This window comes from Lynx rufus, unplaced genomic scaffold, assembly GCF_022079265.1.
Source record: "Lynx rufus isolate CCGP_SWC_20201006 ecotype Redwood Valley unplaced genomic scaffold, mLynRuf1.p SCAF_15, whole genome shotgun sequence".
Classification (NCBI taxonomy): Eukaryota; Metazoa; Chordata; class Mammalia; order Carnivora; family Felidae; genus Lynx; species Lynx rufus.
The window spans coordinates 63550415-63574084 of NW_025814829.1; the positions used below are offsets into that span (position 1 = coordinate 63550415).

General features: G+C 39.4%; 1 protein-coding gene and 2 pseudogenes across 1 annotated transcript in view; 2 read left to right on the forward strand and 1 right to left on the reverse strand.

Moving 5' to 3' along the window:
• LOC124509890 (ankyrin repeat domain-containing protein 26-like) overlaps positions 1 to 13126 on the reverse strand; it is a 44239-nt gene extending 31113 nt beyond the window's left edge. The window contains 3 exon segments of the mRNA XM_047076481.1: positions 10272 to 10407; positions 10978 to 11011; positions 12975 to 13126. Coding sequence (XP_046932437.1) covers positions 10272 to 10407; positions 10978 to 11011; positions 12975 to 13126 — 322 coding nt within the window.
• LOC124510329 (dnaJ homolog subfamily C member 10-like) lies at positions 3432 to 6372 on the forward strand (annotated as a pseudogene).
• Positions 8781 to 9162, forward strand: LOC124510330 (40S ribosomal protein S15a-like; annotated as a pseudogene).
• Positions 13127 to 23670: the final 10544 nt, after the last annotated feature.

A 23670-nucleotide genomic window follows, 5' to 3' on the forward strand; every position in this document is an offset into this window, starting at 1 on the left:
GATGTTATACTCAGCTCTACAGATACAATAGAGAAGACCCTTGGCTCTCGATTAGCCTAAAGTCTAGTGAAGGAGAAAGACAACTCAAATGGTAATTCTAAATTCAGATAGTTCCTATTAGAAGACAGAGTTCTGTGATCATAACTTGATCCAGACTGGGCCCAAGGAAGACAGATTTCCCTGAGGAAGAGATAACTATACTGAGGAATGAAGGATGAGCAGGAGGCAATTAAGCAAAGGAGGAAGACAAGCACTCTCGACAGTCTAGAGCATGTGCCGAAGTTCCACTGTAATCTGCTTCTGGCCAAGGTGGGGTAACACGTACTGATTGATCTTCCTACCTGAAGCAAGCAAAAACAAAACAGACAAAATACAATTTTAACATGATTTTCAAGACACAGAACTTCAGACAATGAAGGACAATGATCCCTGAAAACAAAACACGTTAGCCTAACACGTATGCCCAAGCTCACTGCCTTGAGAGAGTTTTCAGGCTACGACACAGGAGACATAAATTATTTAAGTAGATTTCACCAGACTCCTTGAGTCAAGGTGGCAAAACTGAGAGTCTGGTGAAGTCAAGGCAGATTGAGACGACAGGTCAGCATCCAGGAGAGGAGAAAGCAGAACACAGAAAGAACCCTGGGCATCTGCACAGGGTCCCCTTTGGCTATTCAGCAGAGGAACAACCAGTGCATACATGGAAGGAAGTCATCAAGGGAAAAAAATCTGAAAAGAGTAGAGGAAACACTGCCTGGTGCTCCCACAGCACGAGGGACAGTATCTATTCACATTAGCTAAGATCGAAAAACTCATAATTTGCCTTAGGCTGATCACCACTCCGGATTCATCCAATAATTCATAAGAGCAAGACTAAAGGATCCAACTGTTTGTAAGTAACTTAACTATATCTCCAAACAAAGCATGAAAAGATAACTAGAGGCATAGAAGCTATTGTTTTCAAAACCAAATAGCACTTACAGAGACGTAAATTATGTTAGCCATGAATAATACGATGGGTAGGAATAAACACATATTAGACATCACAAAACAAAAGACTGAAGTTTAACATTGGAAACCTGGGAGAAAACTTCAACTGGGAAATACACAGTTGCCCAAAGAGGCAGGGGAAAGGGACAGGAAAAAAAATGGCCCGAATCTTCCTAAACTTCATGAAAACTATAATCCCACTGACCCAGAAAGGATCTGTTTAGGAAAGAAGAAATGGAAGTCAACTCTTGTAATTTGCCTAAACTCTATACGATGTGGTATAACATTACTGGAAGGGAGACTGTGATGCTGAAGCCATAGACTATAAACCCTAAACCAACCACTAAAGCAGCAAAACTGAAAAGTTTTAGCTAGGAAGCCTAAATAAATAAGTGAATAAATGAATGAATGAATGAATGAATGAATAAATAAATCTGAATCATAAAAATTACTCGATTAAAAGAAAGCGGAAAAAGAAGAGAACGGGAACAAGGAGCAGATAGGACAAAAGCAAGTCAAACAGTGTGATGACAGATTCAAACCAACTATCTCAAAAATCACAGTAAATGAAAACGGTCTAAAAGCCTCAACTAAAATGCAGACTGTCAGAATGGATAAAAAAGACTCAACTATATGCCACCTATAAAAAATGCACGTTAAGTGTCAAGAGAGAAATTTATTCAAAAGACAGAAATATGACATACCACACTAACACTTGACCAAAGAAGGCTGAGCTAGAGTGGCTATACGAATACCAGACAAAACAGTTTCAAGCAAAAAATTATTACCAGCAATAAACAACAGGTCATTGTATAATCATAAAAGGGTCAATTAAGAGCAATCTTAAATGTTCACGTATCTGTTAATAGCTCCAAAGTACATGAAGCAAAAACTGACAGAACTGAAAAGAGAAATAGGCAAATTCACGATTATAGTCTGATTTTCAATAGGCTCAACATCGGCAAAGGCATAGTAGACTTGGCCGCCACTATTCTTCTCAAGGATCTATGGAACATTTACCAAAAAAGACTATGTTCTGGGTCAAAAATAAATCTTAATAAAAGGAAGAAGTCAAGAGGCCTGAAGTCAAGATAGTGTGTTCCCTGACCACAAAGCAATCAAATCAGAAATCAAGCACAAAAATATCTCTGGAAAATACTCAACTATTTGTGAACTACAGAACACATCGAAATATCCCCTGGGTCAAAGAAGTAATGAAAAAAAAAATTAGAAAGGATTCTGAACAGAATGAAAATGAAAACATAGAATTTGTAGAGTCCTGCTTTAGTAGCACTCACATGAAGACTGATAGCACTGAATGTATACATTAAAAAAGAAGAGGGAAGTGCGGTGCTCCTTGCTGCCTTTGTGGCTCCTCCCCCAGCTTCCCGAGCGCCCCGCCCTGCCCCGCCCCACCCTGGCAGTGGCTGGAGAGCAGGTGCTTTGTTCACAAGCGCACAGCAGGCACTTGGGTGGGTGGGGGCGGGGTCCGCCAATGCCGGGAATTGAAGGTGGGGGAGTAGCTGTAGGAGGAGACCCCCCCTAGACTGCGGTGGGCATGGGCCGGGCCCCGGGTTCTGCTGGAGCGGGAGGCGGCGGCGGTGGCAGAGGCATGGTCCTTCTGGAAGGGAGAGCCCAATGCCTGTGCACCTGTCTCCCCTCCCTTCCTCTCTGCCCCTGCCATGGGTTTTGTGTTCTAGCTCCCCATCTTTTTCTCACTACCTACATCATCACCCTTCTTCCGACTTCGCTTCCCAGCTTCTTGCGACCCTTTCTCTCACTTAAGCTTCAGTTACTCAGGCTCTTTTCACCCTAGTCCTGCCGGAGACTTCATATGCCAGCAGTCTCTTTCATGGGATGTCCCCATCCTTCCCCTCTCCCCACATCCTATTCTGGGCTGATGGCAGCCAGAAATCCTTCCTACTGCGTTTACCGGCAGTTTCCACCTGGCCCTGAAGCTTGGCGCAGATCAAGTCCACCACACCCACGCTGAGAACGACCCCTAGGAGAACCACTTGTCCCATGGTGGTATGGACAATATGTTCTCGATTTTCCTCTGGTTGCTCATTTTAGTCTGAATATTTGTTACTCTCCACCGCTATACTTTACAAACGTATGTTTTGGTTGCATGACAAGGAGTTAGAAATGAGCCAGAGACCATTCGCAGGTAAGGAGAAGATTTAGACATTTAGGATTAAAGGAAGAAAGGAGAAACAGAATGTTAAGGTTAGATTCCTCAAAGTATTTTGATATCTTTTGTGATCTGAGGAAGTGGAGATTACCGAGCCTACACAGATTGACATTTTGGGAGAAAATTTCATGATGCTTGATTCGCTCTTGGAGTAATGTAAACACAAGTTATCAAACCTGCATATTCTCTCAGTTGGAACCAGCTGTATATCTGAATGTTCACTTCCATCAGAACTTGTATCAGAGAAAGAATGGGAGTCTGGTTCAACAAAAATGACTACGTCCGGGACGTGAAAAGGGTCATTCTGTTTCCTAATAGTGTATATGGCCGTTTTAGTGGGCACAGATCAGGATTTTTACAGTTTACTTGGAGTATCCAGGACCGCAAGCAGTAGAGAGAGAAGAGAAGCTTTCACGAAGTTGGCATTGAAGCTACATCCTGATAAAAAACAAAAAAACAAAAAACAAAAATGAATAACCAGGGGCGCCTGGGTGGCTCAGTCAGTTGAGCGTCCAACTTCCGGTCACTGAGGTCATGATCTCACAGGTCATGGGTTAGAGCCCCGCGTTGGGCTCTGTGCTGATGGCTCGGAGCCAGGGGTCTTCTTTGGATTCTGTGTCTCCCACTCTCTCTGCCCCTAACCCACTTGCATTCCGTCTCTGTCTCTCTCAATAGTAAATAAACACTAAATAAATAAATAAATAAATAAATAACCAACCAACCAACCAACCTACCAACCAAATGAATAATCCTAACGTACAGAGTGATTTTCAAAAATAAATAGAGCATATGAAGTGCTCAAAGATGAAGATCTGTGGGAAAAGTATGACAAATACGGAGACAAGGGACTTGCAGATGATCCAGAAGGTGGGCCCGTATGAAAGCTGGGATTATGATCGTTATGATTTTGGTATTTATGATGATGATCTTGAAAGCATGACATTGGATAGAGGAGAAGTGGATGCTGCTGTTCATTGTGGAGAACTGTGGTTTGTGAACTTTTACTCCCCAGGATGTTCACACTGCCATGAATTAGCTCCCACATGGAGAGACTGTGCTAAAGAAGTAGATGGATTGCTTCAAATTGGTGCTGTTAACTGTGGTGATGATAGAATGCTTTGCCGAATGAAAGGAGTCAACGGATCTCCCAGCCTCTTCGTTTTTAGGTCTGGAACGTCCACGGTGAAATATCACGGGGACAGATCAAAGGAAAGTTTGGTGAGTTTCGCCATGCAGCACGTTAGAAACCCAGTGATGGAATTATGGACAGGAAATTGTGTTCACTCCATAGAAACTGCTTTTGCTGCTGGTATTGGCCAGCTGATCACTTTTTGTTGCAAAGGAGGAGATTGTTTAACTTCATAGACACGACTCAGGCTCAGGGGCATGTTGGATGGTCTGGTTAATGTAGGATGGATGGACTGTGCCACCCAGGACAAACTTTGTAAAAGTCTGGATATTATCACAAGTACTACTGCCTATTTTCCTCTGGCGCCCCATTAAATACCAGAGAGAAAAGCAGCGTTTTGTTCCTTAATTCACTGGATGCTCGAGAAATATATTTGGAAATCATGCATAGTCTTCCAGATTTTGAGCTACTTTTGGCAAATACACTAACGGATCGATTGGCTCACCATCGGTGGCTCTTATCGTTTAGTTTCGGAAAACATGAAAATCCAAATGATCCTGAGTTGAGGGAACTAAAAACTCTACTCAAAAGTGAACATATTCAAGTTGGCAAGGCTGACTGTCCCTCTGCGCCAGACATCTGTAGTAATCTCTCTGTATTTCAGCCATGTCTAGCAGTATTTAAAGGACAAGGAACCAAAGAATATGAAATTCATCATGGAAAGAAGATTCTATATGATATACTAGCCTTTGCCAAAGAAAGTGGTAATTCTCATGTTGCCACACTTGGACCTCAAAATGTTCCTGCCGATGACAGGAACCGTGGCTTGTTGATTTGTTTGTGCCATGGTGTCCACCATGTCAAGCTTTATTGCCAGAGTTACAAAAAGCATCAAAGCATCGGTGTGGTCAGCTTAAGTTTGGTACACTAGATGGTACGGTTCACGAGGGACCCTGTGACATGTATAACATTCAGGCGGATCCAACAACAGTGGTATTCAACCAATCCGAGGTTCATGAATAAGATGGACATCACTCTGCTGAACAACAGATCTCGGAATTCATAGAGGATCCTAGGAACCTTCAGTGACCTCCCGGACACCCACCACTTTCAATGAACTAGCTACACAAAGGAACCATGATGAAGTCTGGATGGTTGACTTCTACTCCCATGGTGTCATCCATGTCAAGTCCTAATGCCAGAATGGAAAAGAATGGCCCGGGGGCGCCTGGGTGGCGCAGTCGGTTAAGCGTCCGACTTCAGCCAGGTCACGATCTCGCGGTCCGGGAGTTCGAGCCCCGCGTCGGGCTCTGTGCTGACTGCTCGGAGCCTGGAGCCTGTTTCCGATTCTGTGTCTCCCTCTCTCTCTGCCCCTCCCCCGTTCATGCTCTGTCTCTTTCTGTCCCAAAAATAAATAAACGTTGAAAAAAAAAATTTTTTAAAAAAAAGAATGGCCCCGACACTAACTGGACAGTTACCGTGGGCAGTATAGACTGCCAACAGTATCATTCTTTTTGTGCCCAAGAAAATGTTCAGAGATACCCTGAGATAAGATTTCCCCCCACAAAACCAAATAAAGCTTTTCAGTATCACAGGTACAATGGCTAGAAGAGAGATTTGGGGTCCGGGATTTCTACCTCAAGCATCCACAAATCTAATGCCTCAGACTTTCGATGAAAAAGTTATACAAGGGAAAAATCACCAGGTGATTGAATTCTATGCTCCTTGGTGTGGACCTTGCCAAAATTTTGCTCCAGAGTTTAGGCTCTTGGCTAAGACGATGAAAGGAAAAGCGAAAGCTGGAAAAATAGACTGTCAGGCTTAGGCTCAGACATGCCAGAAAGCTGGCATCAGAGCCTATCCGACTGTTAAATGTTATCCCTATGAAAAAGCAAAGAGAAACATTTGGGGAGAGCAAATAGATGCCAGAGATGCAAAAGCAATCGCTGTCTTACTAAATGAAAAATTGAAAAATCTCCACACTCATGGAGAGAGAGATGAGGATGAAGTTTAATGATATGAAGATGAAGAAAAAAGAGAAAAGGAATTCTAACCCATGACATCAGAGGAACATCTTTGTAGGATGTTGCTACATTCTGGGTCACACTAAAGGAACATTATCTCGGAATTGTAATTGCACCGTCTGAATTCTGTACAACATTGGTATAAATGAAGGGTCTGCAAGCTTTTTCTGTAAAAGGCCAAACTGTAAATATTTTAACCTTTGTAGACCATGTACTTTTGTCACATAGTACTTTGTTTTTGCTTTGTGTACAACCCTTTACAAAATCTAAAACTTTTCTTAGCTCAGGGCCATACACAAACAAGCCAAGCCACATTCAGTCCATGGGCCATAGATTGGAAATGATACTAAAACTGCCTGGCTCAAACAGGAGCCTGCTTTGTCATGTACATACATGTCTAGGGTCTATTCCTTAAAGTTTTGTGGCTGGCCTGAAACGAAATAACTTGGTATTTAGTTACCTGTCTCAAAAATTGTGTGAAATGGATTGTGGCCATAGTTTCATTAAAAAAACCCACAAACACACACACACACACACACACACAGAATGTGGCAAGCAGATACCTTATTTTCATGGTGTATTATAGTGAAGAGATTGTCTTCTTTTTTCTTTCTAAAGGTTGAAGAACTGATTTTAATTTTTCACAATTGAGAAAAATTTTGGTAAAATAATGCCAATAGATTTCTACAGCATCTAGAAGGAGAAGAAGAAGCAGCAGCAGCAGGAGAGGAGGAGGAGGAGGAAGAGGAGGAGGAGGAAAGAGGAGGAGGAAGAGGAGGGAAGGAGGAGAGGGAGAGGAAAAGGGAGGAGGACGAGGAGGAGGAGGAGGAGGAGGAGAAGAAGAAGAAGAAGAAGGAGGAGGAGGGAAAGAGGAGGAGCAGCAGAAGAGGAGGAGGAGGAAAGAGGAGGAGGAGGAAGAAGAGGAAGAGGAGGGAAGGAGGAGAGGGAGATGGAGAGGGAAAGGGAGAAGAAGATGATGAAGAAGAAGAAGAGAAGAAGAGGAGGAGGAGGAGGAGGAAACAGGAAGGGGAAGAGGAGAGAAGGAGGAGAGGGAGAGGGAGACAGAGCGGGAAAGGGAGAAGAAGAAGAAGAAGAAGAAGAAGAAGAAGAAGAAGAAGAAGAAGAAGGGGAGGAGGGGGGGGAGAACGAAGAAGGAGAGGAGGAAGATGAGAGGAAAAAGAGGAAGAAGAGGAAGAAGGGGATGAGTAAGAAGAAAGGTCTGAAATCTATGACATTGGGTTTCACCTTTTGAAACTAGAAAACGAAAACAAATTAAACCCAAACCAAGCAGAAGAAAGGAACTCAAAGACAAAAATCACATGAAAGAAAGCAGAAAAACGATAGAGAATAATCAGTGAGACCAAATGCTTTCTGGAGGTGAAAAAAAGGGATCAATTTCTACCAAGACTGATCCCAAAATGAAGAGAAGCAAGGGAAGTATTAACAATATATCAGAAATTAGTAAATGTAACATTACTGGAGATTCACAGATACTAAAAAAGGAACAAAGTAATATTATGAACTTTATATAATTAATTTGACAACTCAGATGCAGTGGGTAGATCCCATGAAAGACAGAAATTATCAAAGCTCAATCAAGAATAAGGGGTGCCTGGCTGGCTCAGTGGGTAAAGCTTGTGACTCTTGATCTCTGGATTGTGAGTTCAACCCCCACTTCGGGCTCTGTACTGACAGCTTGGAGCCTGGAGCCTGCTTCAGATTCTGTCTCCCTCTCTCTCCGCCCCTCCCCAACTCATGCTGTCTCTCTCTCCAGGGTAAACATTACCAAAAAATTTAAATTTAAGATATATTATTTACAACTGCACTGAAAATAAAAAATAATCACAGTTAATATCATAAAAGACAGAAAGACCTATACATTAAAAACTACAAAAACTACTGAGAAAATTTTGAAAGACCTATATCAAGGGAGAGATATATACTCTGTTCAGGGGTTAAAAGATTCAATATTGTCAAGAAGTCATCTATGTGTGGGACATAAACCCACACATATGTGGCCAACTGATTATGACAAAGGAACAATGGCATAAAGTGGAGAAAACACAGCCTTTTCAATAAATGGTGCTGGAACAACTAGATATCCATATGCAAAAGAATGAACTTGTATCCATACTCTGTATCACAAATAAAAAAGAATATAAAATGGGTCATAGATCTAAATGTAAGACCTAAAACTATAAAACTTCTAAAAGAAAGCATGAGATAAAAGCTTTGTGACCTTGTGCTATGCAAATATTTCTTAGATATGAAAACCAAAAGCAACAATCATACAAGAACAAACGAATGTGTAAACTGGACTTCACCAAAAAGAAAAACTGCTCTTCAAAAACACTGTTGAGAGAAGGAAAAGTCACAGAGTGGGAGAAGAAAAACCTTGCAAAAAAAGAGCAGTGAGCTCTTTCCACCATCTTTCTGTGCCACCATCATGATGCATGTGAATGTCGTGGCAGATGCTCCCCAAAGCATAACAATACTGAAGAGAGAAGCAAACTCCAGGTTGTTACTAGGCCATGCTCCAAAGACATTGTCCACTTTCTAACTGTGATGATGAAGCATGGTTACAGTGGTGAATTTAAAATCATTGATGATCACAGAGTTGGGAAAATTGTTGTGAAACTCACAGGCAGGTTAAGCAAGCATGGAGTGACTGGCCCCAGAATTGATGGACAATGCAAAGATCTAGAAAAATGGCAGAATAATCTGCTCAGTTTGGTTTCATTATACTGACCACCTCAGCTACAGTCATGGACCATGAAGAAGGAAGATGAAAACACACAGAAGGAGAAATCCTGGGATTCTTTTTCTAGGGATGTAATACATATGTGCAAATAAAATGCCTCAGTGGAAACAACAACAACAACAACAACCACAAAAAAAAAAAAAAGAAAACAAAGAAGGAACTGTGTCTAGAATATACAAAGAATTCTGAAAACTCAACAACTAGGAAAACAAACAAATTTTTAAAACAACCAATGACTTGGACAATTCAAAGAAGATACACAGATGGCAAACAAGCACATGAAAATATGCTCACCATCATCCGTTATTAGGGAAATGTATATTGAAACCATAATGAGGTACATACTAAATATCCATCCGAATGGCTAGGATTTAAAAAGCTGACAATACTAAGTGTTCATGAATATGTATGCAGGAATTGGTGCTCTCACAGACTGCTGGTGGGAATGGAAAACCGTACAACTCCTTTAGAAAACAATTTGGCAGCTTCATAATAAGGGAATATGAAGGGACATGAGATTTTTAAGGGTGATGAATATGTTAACTGTCTGGATTATGGTTATCGTTTCATACGTGTAAACATATGTCAAAACTATCAAATGACACACTTCATATATGTGCAGTTTACCTAACTAAAGCTGTGGGAAACAAAAAGCTCTTTCACAGGAAGAACGTCTAAAACAGTGGATAAGACACAGACGGAAAGAAGGATGTAAAACCATACAAGATGAAGCCAGAGGATTGTGGCCTTCAACCTAATAGCAATGAGAAGTAATAGCTACGTTTTAAGCAAGGGGTACCATGATGAAAGACACATTTTTTAAAACATATACTAATTATGGTTGCAGTGTAGACCAAGGTCCTGGGAGGTAGAACGGCAGGGAAAACAGTCCTGAGGTTATTTCAGTCATCTAGGAGAAAAATAATGACCTGACCTGGGTGAAGGCACAGAAGAGAAGCAGAGTTAACAAACACATTAGATGTGCCATTCCCACTAAGAAAGGTACAGTAGAAATGATGACTCTTTGGCTGGGAGGATACAATAGTTCTCCTTTTATTTTAATATAAACCTTATTTCTGAGATGAGCAGCTCTATAATACAGCAGTGCTCTATGGTGCAGTAGTAGGCAAGGTGTGCACATATTACTACAGCAATATACGTAAAAAGACTTCCTACCTTTACAATCCATGCCAAGTTGTTCAATCAGCAACATGAAATTCTTAGAGTAAGGCAACTCACAATGCTCTGAAGCTGTTTCAGATGACTGAATGAAGTCGACAAGGTCATCCATAGAGGTAATTTGCTTTTTGACCTACCAATGAATAATACCATTTCAAAATGTCCCCCAAATATTTATAAACTGTACTAGGTGTAGAGAAGTGATAAATAGCCATCTTTTTATAAAAGCAAAAACAGGGGCACCTCACTGGCTCAGTCGGTTGAGCATCCGACTCCATTTTGGCTCAGGTCATGACCTCAGGGTTCCTGAGTTTGAGTCCCACGTTGACCTCCACAATGACAGCATGGAGCCTGCTTGGGATTCTCTCTCCTCCTCTCCCTCGGCCCCTCCCCCACTTGTGCGTGCTCTCTCTCAAAATACATTTTAAAAATAAGTGAATGAACATTTAAAAGTGAAACCACAGAGACTTTTTAAAAGAACGGATTTTTATCAAAAAGACACTGTTATCCATAGCTAGTATTTCTAAGTAACTTTTTCACAGCAAATGACTCTACAACAAAGGAAGATTTTCTATTTTTTCACTACATCTTTCATAAAGTATTTTTTTGCCACTGAACAATATTCCTAACAAATATGTATCAAAATAATAAAATAAAAATAAAATAAATAATAAAATAAAATTACATTGTCTCTTTTGCTTAACTTGTTCTTTTTCTTAGAAATTTTCTTCGCAGGTCTGAAAAAACCCAACAATTCTTTTCAGGCAAATATTAAATACTTAAAATACAAAGCGTATCTAAACCTATTGTTTCTGATATAAAATCTCTGCACTTGAAACTAATTTTCTACAAAGGGGATTAAACAACAGAGTAACATTAAACAACATAGAAAACATACTACTGCTAATATTAACAAAGGATTAGGTGTATCCAGTTGTAGTATATGTGCTGCTGAAGCGAGCAGCACAAAGTACTAAAGTTAGATAAAAACTAACAAAAGCAAAGGAAAATCCTAATGCTACTTGCATTATTTGATAGGAATGATACCATTGTTTCTGTTGTTGTCATTTTGCTAAAAATAAGCTTTTACTGGCACTAAAACCTACTTGGAAAGTGCAAGTCAAGTCCCTATATGAAAGAACCCCTTTTTAACAATCACGATATTAACGTGTTGAAGACTCACTATGCAACTACTCTCTAGGCATTACTATGAGCACTTTACATGTCTTCAAGGTATTTGAAGCCCCACAACAATCCTATGAAGTAGGTTATTATATTAGGTATTTTACACAGGAAGAAAATGAGGCACAGAAAGTCGAAGTGACTTGCCCAAGAAGCCCTAATCGCTGGCCAAGAACAGAACCTGAATTCAAACCCAGGAATGTGCCTTCAAAGCATGTGTTTTATACTATGTGGTTAAAGTAATACTCCAGTGTTTCTAACTAATATGACAGCAAATGAATTTATATTATGATTCGATTTCTAGCTATAGTGATACATAACAATTTCTGAATCTTACACATTTTTAAAGAGACTTTATACTTGGCAAGATGGGAAATCTACTTTCAATAAACTAAAGATTTGCTTCTTCTAGAGAAGTTCCTCAACAGGCATTCATTCATTCATTCATTCATTCATTCATTCCACTGTTTATTCCCACATTCAACACATACTTATTGAGCATACAATCTGTGTCAATGGCACTGTTGGTACAGGAAGCATGGTTTTTGTAATTTGGAGCTCTCTAGTCCAAAAGGAATAATCTTTTATGGATTACTAGTTTCTTTTCCAATTGTAAATAAACAAAATCTTCCCCTTTCCCAAGAATCTAAATAAATATTAACTTAATAGAACCAGATACTTTAAAGTCCCTAACAAAATCATAGCTATTTATGATACTATCAAAGGCACTGGATATCTAAAATCATCAAGGAAGGATTAGCTTTATTCAGAATGGCCTCAGTGTTTGCATACATTTATGATAAGTGTGTGTGTGTGTGTGTGTGTATACACTTATATATACATATAGAACTCATACACATATACTTATATATACATATAGAACTTACACAGCCATATATATGTATATGTATATGTATATATGTGTATATATACTTGCATACATACATATATATTTTTAAATCTGCACATTCAATTCTATGAGAATACCCCATTGTGGAACCAATTCAGAATAAACCAACTTCTTCCACAAAATTACATGAATAAGAGTACTAAAGACAATTACTATAATCTGTAAAAGAGAATGTAATACAATCAACAAACTTCCTAATGTTTGGAAACGCAAACAAAATTAAATTAACTAACCGTGTCTATCTCTATTGAGCATTTCCAACACTACACATACTCTAAAAGCTCCCATCTTAAAATAAAAAGAGAAAGAAAATGCCTTTGCAATTCACATTCTTTTTCAGTTATCATCCATTTCTCTATTACCTTTCCCAATTAAAATGCTCTAAGGAGTTGTTTACACTTACTCACCTTCCATGCTTCCATGGTGACTACTGAAACTGCTCCTTGACAAAGTCACTTACCCTCATCACAACTTTTCAAGCAGTGTGTTTGATATGTTGAGTATTTCTTGCTTAGCTTGGACCTACCAACACTACAGCATTTTATTTCCACAAAAGGTAATCACTGCTAAAATTCCTCACAGGCACATAAAGAATTTATAGATTTTACCTGCTTTCATGCTGATCCTTTTCACTGAAATGGCTGCCATCATTCTTTTGTAGTGGACCACCAGTTAGGGAATCTGCCTTCTGCAACACTGGTGTGATCACAGATTCTTCTGATGTCCCTTTTTCATTTTCACCTTTCTTTATCTTCTTCATATGTAAACCAGGTTCCCTCCTTAAAAAAGAAAGCCATAAAAAAGCCAATGTTTTCTAATAATTTTACTGATAAAGAATAAAAAGACAATTTTCATCAAGTTCTTAATTTTACCCATCTGACTTAAGTTGATTAATTCAGAGAACGATGCTGAAGTACCAACCATACACAAGGAAATACTCATCTGTTGCTTCAAACACAGATAAATATACAATTACAATACAATGTGATTTATAAGAATGGACATGTGAAAAGCTGCAAGTGAGGACAAGAAAGGCTTTACTGAAGAGGGAAAATAATCAGCAGAGGTCACCAGGGAAAGAAATGGGAGAAAACCGTTTTCTTAGAGATTAGAATGTGAGCACAAAGATTACACAGATGGCATCTAGGTGCCTTGAAAGGAAAAAGTATAAGCTTTTAGGAACTTGGAAAAAAGCATAAAATACATGGAAGCAAGTAGTAAGAGATCAGTCAGGAAAGAAACTCTGAAGAACCTTGAAGGTTACACTAAAAAGTTAGAGTTCATTGCCTAAAGGCAGTGACTCTTAGACATGGGAGTAATAACTAGATGTGTGCTCTATTTTTGGCTTTGCTTTGAAATATAAGAATGCTTAATTTCAACAAAGTTTTAAAGTAGCATGAGGTCCATATAACATGAAAGAAGAAATCAGGGAAATATCTTAGGGGAAAACTACTTTTAAAATACCCATATGTCAGAGCGATATCAGTATCATAGCTGAATAAGATGTACCTTGTTGCGTCTCCCCACCTACAACAAACTGGCATCTTATCCACCCACGGGCAAAACTGCCTTTGCAGGAGCTGTGAGAATCTAGCACTATATTCCAAGGGACCGAGGAAAAGTCTTGCCTACCCGTGCATCAGGGAACAGGCAGACATACTACAGTCTAATCTGTGGACCTAGCAATAGCCCATAAAGTGCCTCCAGCTCCTCCCTCTCAGCCACATCTGGGAGTCCCTCCCTAGAAAACACTGTCTAGGATAATAGCCCGCGGATGAGAGAGCCTTTTTGGAAAACCAGGTGTCCTGCAGAGAATTTCCAGCATACCACTGGAGCAACAAAATCAGGTTTGGACACACTGAAGAGGTAGTCATTAAAGACTGGAGGAGGTGACTGCTACTTCAAATGCAAAGACAGCAATGCAAAATTGCAAAGAATATAAAATATCAAGGAAATATGATACCATCAAAGGATCACAATAATCTTCCAGTAATCAATCGGAAACACATGGAGATCTGTAATTTATTCAAAAGAGAATTCAAAAATAGCAATTTTAAGGAAACTCAGTGAGTTACAGTAGAAAAACACAAAAAGCCAATTCAGTAAAATCAGAAAAACACTCTATGAATAAAATGAGAAGCTTAACAAAGAGCTGGAAATAGTAAAAACTAACTAAACAAAAATCCTGGAGCTGAAGAGTATAATGAAGGAGATGAAAAAAGCAAGAGTGATCACTGACAGGAAATGGAACAACCAAAAAAAAAATGTGAATTGAAAGACAGGAACTATCAAAGTATCCAGTCAGCAGAGAACAAAGTAAAAATAATGAAAAAGAGTGAGGAAAGACTATGTGACTACAAGCGAACCCTCATAAGGCTATTCGCAACTTCTCAGCAGAAACCTTCCATGCCAGGAGGCAGTGGGATTACATATTCAAAGTGCTAAGAGAAAAAAGACTACAAATCAAGAATACTTTACTCAGCAAAATTATCCTTCAGATATCAAATCAAATAAATACATTTGATACACCGCATTAACAGGATAAAAAAAAATTATATCATCATCCCAGCATGTGAGGAAAAAGCATTTGACCTAATTCATCTTTTCAGGATAAAAACTCTCAACAAAGTGGGTACTGAATTGTCACACCTGGACATAATGAAGTCCAATATGATAAGCCCATAGCCAACATCATATGCAGTGGTAAAAAACTGAAAACTTTTACTCTAAGTTCAAGAACAAGGCAAAATTTCCCACTTGACCACTCCTATTCAACAGGATAGAGGAAGTCCTAGTCAAAGCAGTCAGGCAAGAAAAGGAAATAAAAGGCATCCAAATCAGAAAAGAAGAAATAAAACTGTCTTTGTTTGCAGATGATACGTTCTTATATATACAAAATCCTGAAGATACCACCAAAAAGCTGTTCCCAAGGATGAAGCATACAAAATCAACATAAAGATGCAGGGGTGCCTGGGTGGCTCAGTCAGTTAAGGTTCTGACTTTGGCTAAGCTCATGATCTTGTGGTTTGTGGTTCAAGCCCCCTATTGGGCTCTGTGCTGACAGTTCAGAGCCTGGAGCCTGCTTTGGATTCTCTCTCTCTCTCTCTCTCTCTCTCTTTCTCTCTGCCCCTCCCCTGTTCACACTCTGTCTCTTCAGCCTCTACTACAAAGCTGTGATCATCAAGACAGTATGGTGTTGGCACAAAAACAGACACACAGACCAATGGAATAGAATAGAAACCCCAGAGGTGAACCCACAAATGTATGGCCAACTAAACATTGACAAAGCAGGAAACAGTATCCCATGGAAAAAAAAGACAGTCTCTTTCTTCTGGGAGAACTGGACAGCAACATGCAGAAGAATGAAACTAGACGACTTTTCTTATACCATACACACAAATAAACTCAAAATGGATGAAGGACCTGAATGTAAGACAGGAAACCATCAAAACCCTAGAGGAGAAAGCAGGAAAAAAAACCTCTTTGACCTCCGCCACAGCAATTTCTGACTTGACACATCTCCAAAGGCAAGGGAATTAAAAGCAAAAGTGAACTATTGGGACTTAATCAAGATAAAATCTTCTGCACTGCAAAAGAATCAATCAACAAAACCAAAAGGCAACCGACAGAATGGGAGAAGATATTTGCAAATGACATATCGGATAAAGGAAGGGCTAATATCCAGAACCTGTAAAGAACTCACCAAAATCTACACCCACAAAACAAATAATCCAGGGAAGAAATGGGCAGAAGACATGAATAAACACTTTTCCAAAGAAGACATCCAAATGGACAACAGACACATGGAAAGATGCTCAACGTCACTCCTCATCAGCGAAATACAAATCAAAACCACACTGAGATACCACCTCATGCTGCTAAGAGTGGCTAAAATGAACAAATCCGGAGACTACAGATGCGGGCGAGGATGTGGAGAAACGGGAACCCTCTTGCACTGTTGGTGGGAATGCAAACTGGTGCAGCCACTCTGAAAAACAGCGTGGAGGTTCCTCAATTAATTAAAAATAGAACAACCCTATGACCCAGCAATAGCACTGCTGGGAATTTACCCAAGGGATACAGGAGTGCTGATGCATAGGGGCACATGTACCCCAATGTATACAGTAGCACTTTCAACAATCGCCAAATTATGGAAAGAGCCTAAATGTCCATCACCCGACGAATGGAGAAAGAAGATGTAGTTTATATATACAGTAGAATACTACTTGGCAATGAGAAAGAGTGAAATCTGGTCATTTGCAACAACGTGGATGGAACTGGAGGGTATTATGCGAAGTGAAAATAAGTCAGGCAGAGAAAGATACCGTATGTTTTCACTTATATGTGGATCCTGAGAAACTTGACAGGAGACCATGGGGGGGGGGACGGGGGAAAATAAGTTACAGAGAGGGAGGGAGGCAAACAATAAGAGACTCATAAACACTGAGAATAAACTAAGGGTTGATAGGAGGTGGGGGAGAGGGGAAAGTGGGGGATGGGCATTGAGAGGGGCACCTGTTGGGATGAGCACTGGGTGTTGTATGGAAACCAATTTGACAATAGATTATATTTAGTTAAAAAAATTACAGGGGCGCCTGGGTGGCGCAGTCGGTTAAGCGTCCGACTTCAGCCAGGTCACGATCTTGCGGTCTGTGAGTTCGCGCCCTGCGTCAGGCTCTGGGCTGATGGCTCGGAGCCTGGAGCCTGTTTCCGATTCTGTGTCTCCCTCTCTCTCTGCCCCTCCCCCGTTCATGCTCTGTCTCTCTCTGTCCCCAAAATAAATAAACGTTGAAAAAAAAAAATTAAAAAAAAAATTACAAAATCAGCATCATCAAGAGATCAGTTGCATTTCTAAACAATAACAATGAAATAGCTGAAAAAGAAATATAAGGAAAAAATCCCCTTCCCCAAAACACCAAAAAGAACAAAATACTTTGGAATAAATTTAATCAAGGAATTTCTGAAAGATAGGTACAGTAAAAACTACAAGACATTGGTAAAAGAAACAGCAGAGACACAAACAAATGGGAAGATACCCCGTTGTTCATGGATTCGAAAAATTAGTATCATTAAATATCCACATTACCTGAAACCACCCACAGAGTCAATGCAATCCTTGTCAAAATTGCAATGACCTTTTTCACAGAAATAGGAAAAGCATTCCTCAAATGTGTAAGGAACAAGAAAGACCCCAAATAGCCAAAGCAATCCTAAGAAAGAAGAACAAAGCTGGAAGCATCACACTTGCTGGTGTCAAACTATTACAAAGTTATGGTAATAAAAACCATATGAAGTTGCACAAAAACAAACACAAAGATGAATGAAACAGAATCAAGAACCCAGAAATAAACCCATGCAGAAAGTCAACTAAAAACCCATGCATAAAGTCTCTTTGTTAAGAGACCCAAGAATACTCAAAAGAGAAAAGGTAATCTCTTCAATACATGATGCTGAGAAAACTGGATATTAACATGCAAAAGAAGAAAACTGTGCCTCTACCTTACACCACTCACAAAAGTCAACCCAAACTCAAATAAAGACTTCTATATAAAATCTTAAATCATAAAAGTCCTAGAAGAAAACATACAATAAAAGCTCCGTATTTCAGACGGACCCAGTCCTGGCAATGAACCCATTGGAATAAAGGGATGACCTACCTGACATATTTTTCTCATGTTATACTATTTATTTTTCACAGTGACAGAGACAGAGCACAAGCAGGGGAGGGGCAGAGAGAGAGGGAGACACAGAATCTGAAGCAGGCTCCAGGCTCTGAGCTGTTAGCACAAAGCCTGACGCAAGGCTCAAGCTCGTGAAGTGCAAGATCATGACCTGAGCCGAAGTTGGATGCTTACCCAACTGAGCCACCCAGGTGCCCCGACATATTTGAAATATTGAAATACACTGCTAAATCACCTTTCAGAAAGGAGTTACCAATTTCATCCAGCCACAGTGTCTAAGAATGTCATTTTCCTCACATTTCCTAACTTTGGTTATTTTATTTAATAAAATATTTATCACTATAACTGCAAAAAATGGTATCTCATTGGTATTTACATTTTTCTCATTAGCACGTAGGATGAAATATCTCCACGAAAAATACAAAATTTGTTCATCATGAACATTAGCTCAAACTAGAAAAGTTTGTTGCATAGGAAAATAACAATTACCTACTATTTAAATATTGCTATAGGCTTACCTATCAGAATGTTTATTTTCTGTAATAGGCAATTGATGGTTATCAGTTTTTCCATTCTGTCTTTGTGGAATTAATCCAGCAGCCGCAGCATCATGTATGTTTTCTGATACTTCCATGTCACTTCCTCTGTGCTTCTTTTTTTCTTCAACCTTTAATGGAACTTGATACTAAAGGTAATTGTTACTTTAGTCAATAAAAAGAAGTTTTTTTCATTAACTTTATCAGTTGACACTTAGTTTGTCGTAAATTCAATGGAGGAAAATATTTTGTGTTTACTTTATCATTACAAGTAATTGTAATTTTTATAAACTCTGCTTCATTTCTGTTGGAATTTAAAAAAGCAGAAGTTACCAAAATTTCTAAAAGGGATTTCTTAATTTTGTACTCTTATTCATATCCACACTTTGCTACCGAGAATTACCCACCTACGCTTCCCCATCTGACCGAGAGATACAAAGACATAAAAAGACAAAAGACAAAATTTGTCCTTTTCTATCCTTACCACCTGGGATTTACACAACAGCCAGATTTAAAACATGGGACATGGAGGTGCTCCAGTAACAAAAACAGGAAGCTTTCCTCTTTCTGCACGGAGCTATTCTTTCCCTGACTGCCTTTTACAGTTCTTTTTCTTTTGGATCCTAAGGTTCTCAAAAAAAGTGACAGTGTCCCCTAAATTTATGAACCAAAGTTTGCCACAACACAAAAGGAACAAAGTGAAATGGACGTTAGGGTGGAATTCTGGGAAATTAGTAACGCTCTCCGAATCTCACCTTCAATAACCATAAAACTTTATAGGGAGAGGGTATAAAAGTAATGATCACCTTTAATCCCATTTGCTACTGATAACACGAGTAAAACTCAAAAAGGTTAAATGATTTGTCCCAAGTTCCTAAAGTGGCATTCCCTAGCATTTTATGGCACCAAAAGAGATGATACGATTCTTGAATGCTGAATCAGAGAAATGACCACAAATTCATTATTTAATCAGATGCATGAAAAGTGTGACTTTGGTACAGTAAATTAATACCTTGATAGGGAACGAGGAGATTAGCTACTTATTCTTCTAAAGGAGGGTATCTCTAGATTTTGTCTATTTCTAAAGTCCACACATCTCAAAACTCAGTTTTCTCCCTTGGAGTTAAATACTGAAGGTTTGCTGAAGGTTTATGCTACCTACATGGTAAAAATCATACAGGCCAAGAGGTATCATACTTTATTGAACATAAAGTGAAGGTTTGACTCAACAGAAACATCTGAGAATGAGATTAAAAAATGTGAAAAAAGGGGTGACCAGGGGCGCCTGGGTGGCGCAGTCGGTTAAGCGTCCGACTTCAGCCAGGTCACGATCTCGCGGTCCGTGAGTTCGAGCCCCGCGTCGGGCTCTGGGCTGATGGCTCAGAGCCTGGAGCCTGTTTCCGATTCTGTGTCTCCCTCTCTCTCTGCCCCTCCCCCGTTCATGCTCTGTCTCTCTCTGTCCCAAAAATAAAAATAAAAACGTTGAAAAAAAATTAAAAAAAAAAAAGGGGGTGACCATACAAATTACTGTTATTAAGCCTATCTCAAAGGGGGTCATGTTGAAATTCTAAGTTCCAAGATTGTGAGTAAAGCAGACAAGACTGCCTATATTTGTGGGCAATAAGCTTAGGAATTCCCTGAGCCTGCACTGATGGGTTAACCAGGCATAGAAAATTACAAAGCCATAGTTATGCTCACACCCAAGTTTGGGTAAACAATATTAGGAATCTAGGTATAGAGAGGGCGGGGCAAAGGCTCCAAGACCAAGGTGTGAGAGGTAAACAAGATTAGATATTCAGGAGGACACACTCCCCAATTTAGTCCTATGGCAGAAAGCTGCTTTCACAGGAAGGAAGGACCAAGTGAGGTAAACAGGTAAATAGGGCTATAGGCTGTAGGCTGCAGGGTGAAGATGCCCAGAGGGGAGCTAATTAGCAAAAGAAAGGTGCCTTGTGGATCCTGAGGTAGCATCTGTCTTCTCCCCTAGACTAGCTAAGATAAACAGAGAAGCTGCCTCAGGTCAGCTGTTAACAACCATCTGCCAGGCGCCAGGATTTTGTTTTACATTGACCCTAACCCCTAACACCCTATATCTTGAAACCCCCTTTCCCTCATGCCCATGAGTTCATGTTCACAGATTGATTGTCTCTTTGTGCACGTCCATCACCATGTTTGGAAGCCTTCTGATCCTATTAAAAACAGAGCAAGGACCCTTAATCGGGGCTCATGTGTTCTCTGGGACATTAGCTGTCTCTCCCATTGTAATCCTGCAACCCGCTGCTGTCTTGCTAGACAAGCAAGAACCCTAGACCCAGAGTCTACAGACACATACTGAAGCAATGCATAGATTGCTTTAGCTGGGAACATGTGTTTATATTCCTTCTCTTAGTTATTGCTTCTTTCCCATTTTATTGTTTATGGAAATGCAATTTATATTTAAGTCAATATATGTTTAAAAAACCTGGAGATTATTATGTTTTTTAAGCAGTTTCCTTATGGTTATTCTGGTTCATGAGGTCACATGGCACTTATATAGCTAAGTTAGTTTCCCAGTTCATATACTACTTGGAAGACTGACACAGAAACTTTAAGGAAAACAAATCATACGAATGTTTTCCTGAACTCCTATTTGTTAGATAGCAGAAATAATCTATTTCCAGACACAATTACTTATTTAGACAATTCCATTTTATGCAACTCTTGTTCTCTTAAGTGGAAAATCAGAATGGATTAGATAATTGCTAAAGAGAAAAAACAAGGGTAACAGCAAGGCAGACCTCTATCTCTTTTGGAAGTTGAACTTTCTCTCTTTCCAAAGACAGGAACTCTACTTGAGACATGCCTATCTCATTCTTAAACCTCTGCATATCTTGATGTAATTCTTCACTTAGATGTACTTCAGATGCTGGAAAACTAGATGCTGAAGAAGAACTCACAATTTCTAATTCAGAATCAATACTTTTATAGTTAGGAGTACTGTCATTATCTGCATATAAAGGCTTCTGGAAAAAAGTCTTGTACTGATTTTGTTTTCTCGTGTTTGTGACAGCAGAAATATCATGCCTTTTTGTTTGAACCATGTGTTTCATCACATCGCAGTAGGCAAGCCACAAATGAAAAAGGCTCTCTGAATCACTAGACTGAGGTCTAATTTACAATTGGTGGTATTTTGGTCCGTATTTTTTGCCATTTGCATGTCAAACTCTTGGCCTTCCTTCACTTTAAATGTAACTAGTGGTTTCCTTGCTTTTTTATTTTCTATATCATTTAAAAAATCCTCATTGTTGTTAAAAAGATGCTCAATGTCTGGTTTGTTCTCATTTTCATAGTCTGATTTACTTTCTTTCTTTCTGTAATATGAAATTTATTGTCAAATTGGTTTCCATACAACACCCAGTGTTCATCCCAACAGGTGCCCTCCTCAATGCCCATCACCCAGCCTCCCCTCCCTCCCATCCCCCATCAATCCTCAATTTATTCTCAGTTTGTAAGAGTCTCTTATGGTTTGGCTCTCTCCCTCTCTAAGGTTTTTTTTGTTTTGTTTTGTTTTCACTTCCCCTCCCCCATGGTCTTCTGTTAAGTTTCTCAGGATCCACAAAAGAGTGAAAACATATGGTATCTGTCTTTCTCTGTATGGCTTATTTCACTTAGCATCACACTCTCCAGTTCCATCCACATTGCTACAAAAGGCCATATTTCATTCTTTCTCATGTATATAAAGCACAATTTCTTTATCCATTTGTCAGGTGATGGACATTTAGACTCTTTCCATACATTTGGCGATTGTTGAAAGTGCTGCTATAAACATTGGGGTACAAGTGCCCCTACGCATCAGCACTCCTGTATCCCTTGGGTAAATTCCTAGCAGTGCTATTGCTGGGTCATAGGGTAGGTCTATTTTTCATTTTTCGAGGAACCTCCACACTGTTTTCCAGAGTGGCTGCACCAGTTTGCATTCCCACCAAGAGTGCAAGAGGGTTCTTGTTTCTCCACATCCTCCCCAGCATCCATAGTCTCCTGATTTGATCATTTAGCCACTCTTGACTGGTGTGAGGTGGTATCTCAGTGTGGTTTTGATTTATATGTCCCTGATGATTTGCTTTCTTTTAAAGAAAGCTTAGAAGATGACTGGCGAGCATATTCTGGGGACCCAGAGTATGAATGAGAGAGAATGACATTTTCAAGACTAGGCTCATTTTGTTCAGGAAATGCCTGAAATACGACCGAGACAGACACTCCAAATGCATCTTCTTCCTCACAATCAACTACAGTATCTGTCCAATTCAAAGGTATTTCCTTTCAGTTGGTTCCTTCTTAGAGTGACCCCGTGGTGGTTCTTCAAGATGAGTAGGAATGCTGTATTATTAACAAATTTCAACAACTTCAGCTTTCATTCACTGGTGATGAGTTTGAAGCTATTTTTCCAGTCTAATTTGTCTTATTTGATCCTCAAATTTCCTCAAAGTTTTGCATAGAAGCATGTCTTAAATATACAGATATATCATGCTCCCTATCACATTCCTTATTCATTGCTGGTTCTTGAGTCATTTTTTGCAGTTGCAAAAACGGATGGTTAATTTCCTTGTTTTGATTTTCACATGTCTTTTCTGCCAGGATACATGTTTGTAAAAACACCTTATCCTTAAGTAATCAAGTATGGACAAAGAAAAATGAGAAAATAATTACAATTTAACTGTTAACTTTCTTAACCTATGTTTAGCTGTTCCCAAGTCACTGGATTGTAACTTCCTGTAAGAAGTGAAAACTAACTTGCCTTAGCCTAAGGCAGAAGAAAAATATGAACTCATAAACTTAACCTTGTCAGTTTTTGGAACTAAAAAATTCATTATGTGTTAAATCGACCAAAAAATAAGTTAGATGATTTTTAATGTTACAAACCTTAAAAACTATTTAGCTTACCATCCCTTATAACGAGCACTAAAGTGCATTTGAGTACTTTTTAAAGATTAATAACTAGAGAATTGGAAAACTTTAAACTATTAGCAGCCAAATCAATTAATATCAAAGAGAAAGAAATGCGCTGGCAGTGTGAATTGGCTTAAGATTCTCTCTCTCCCCTGCCCTCA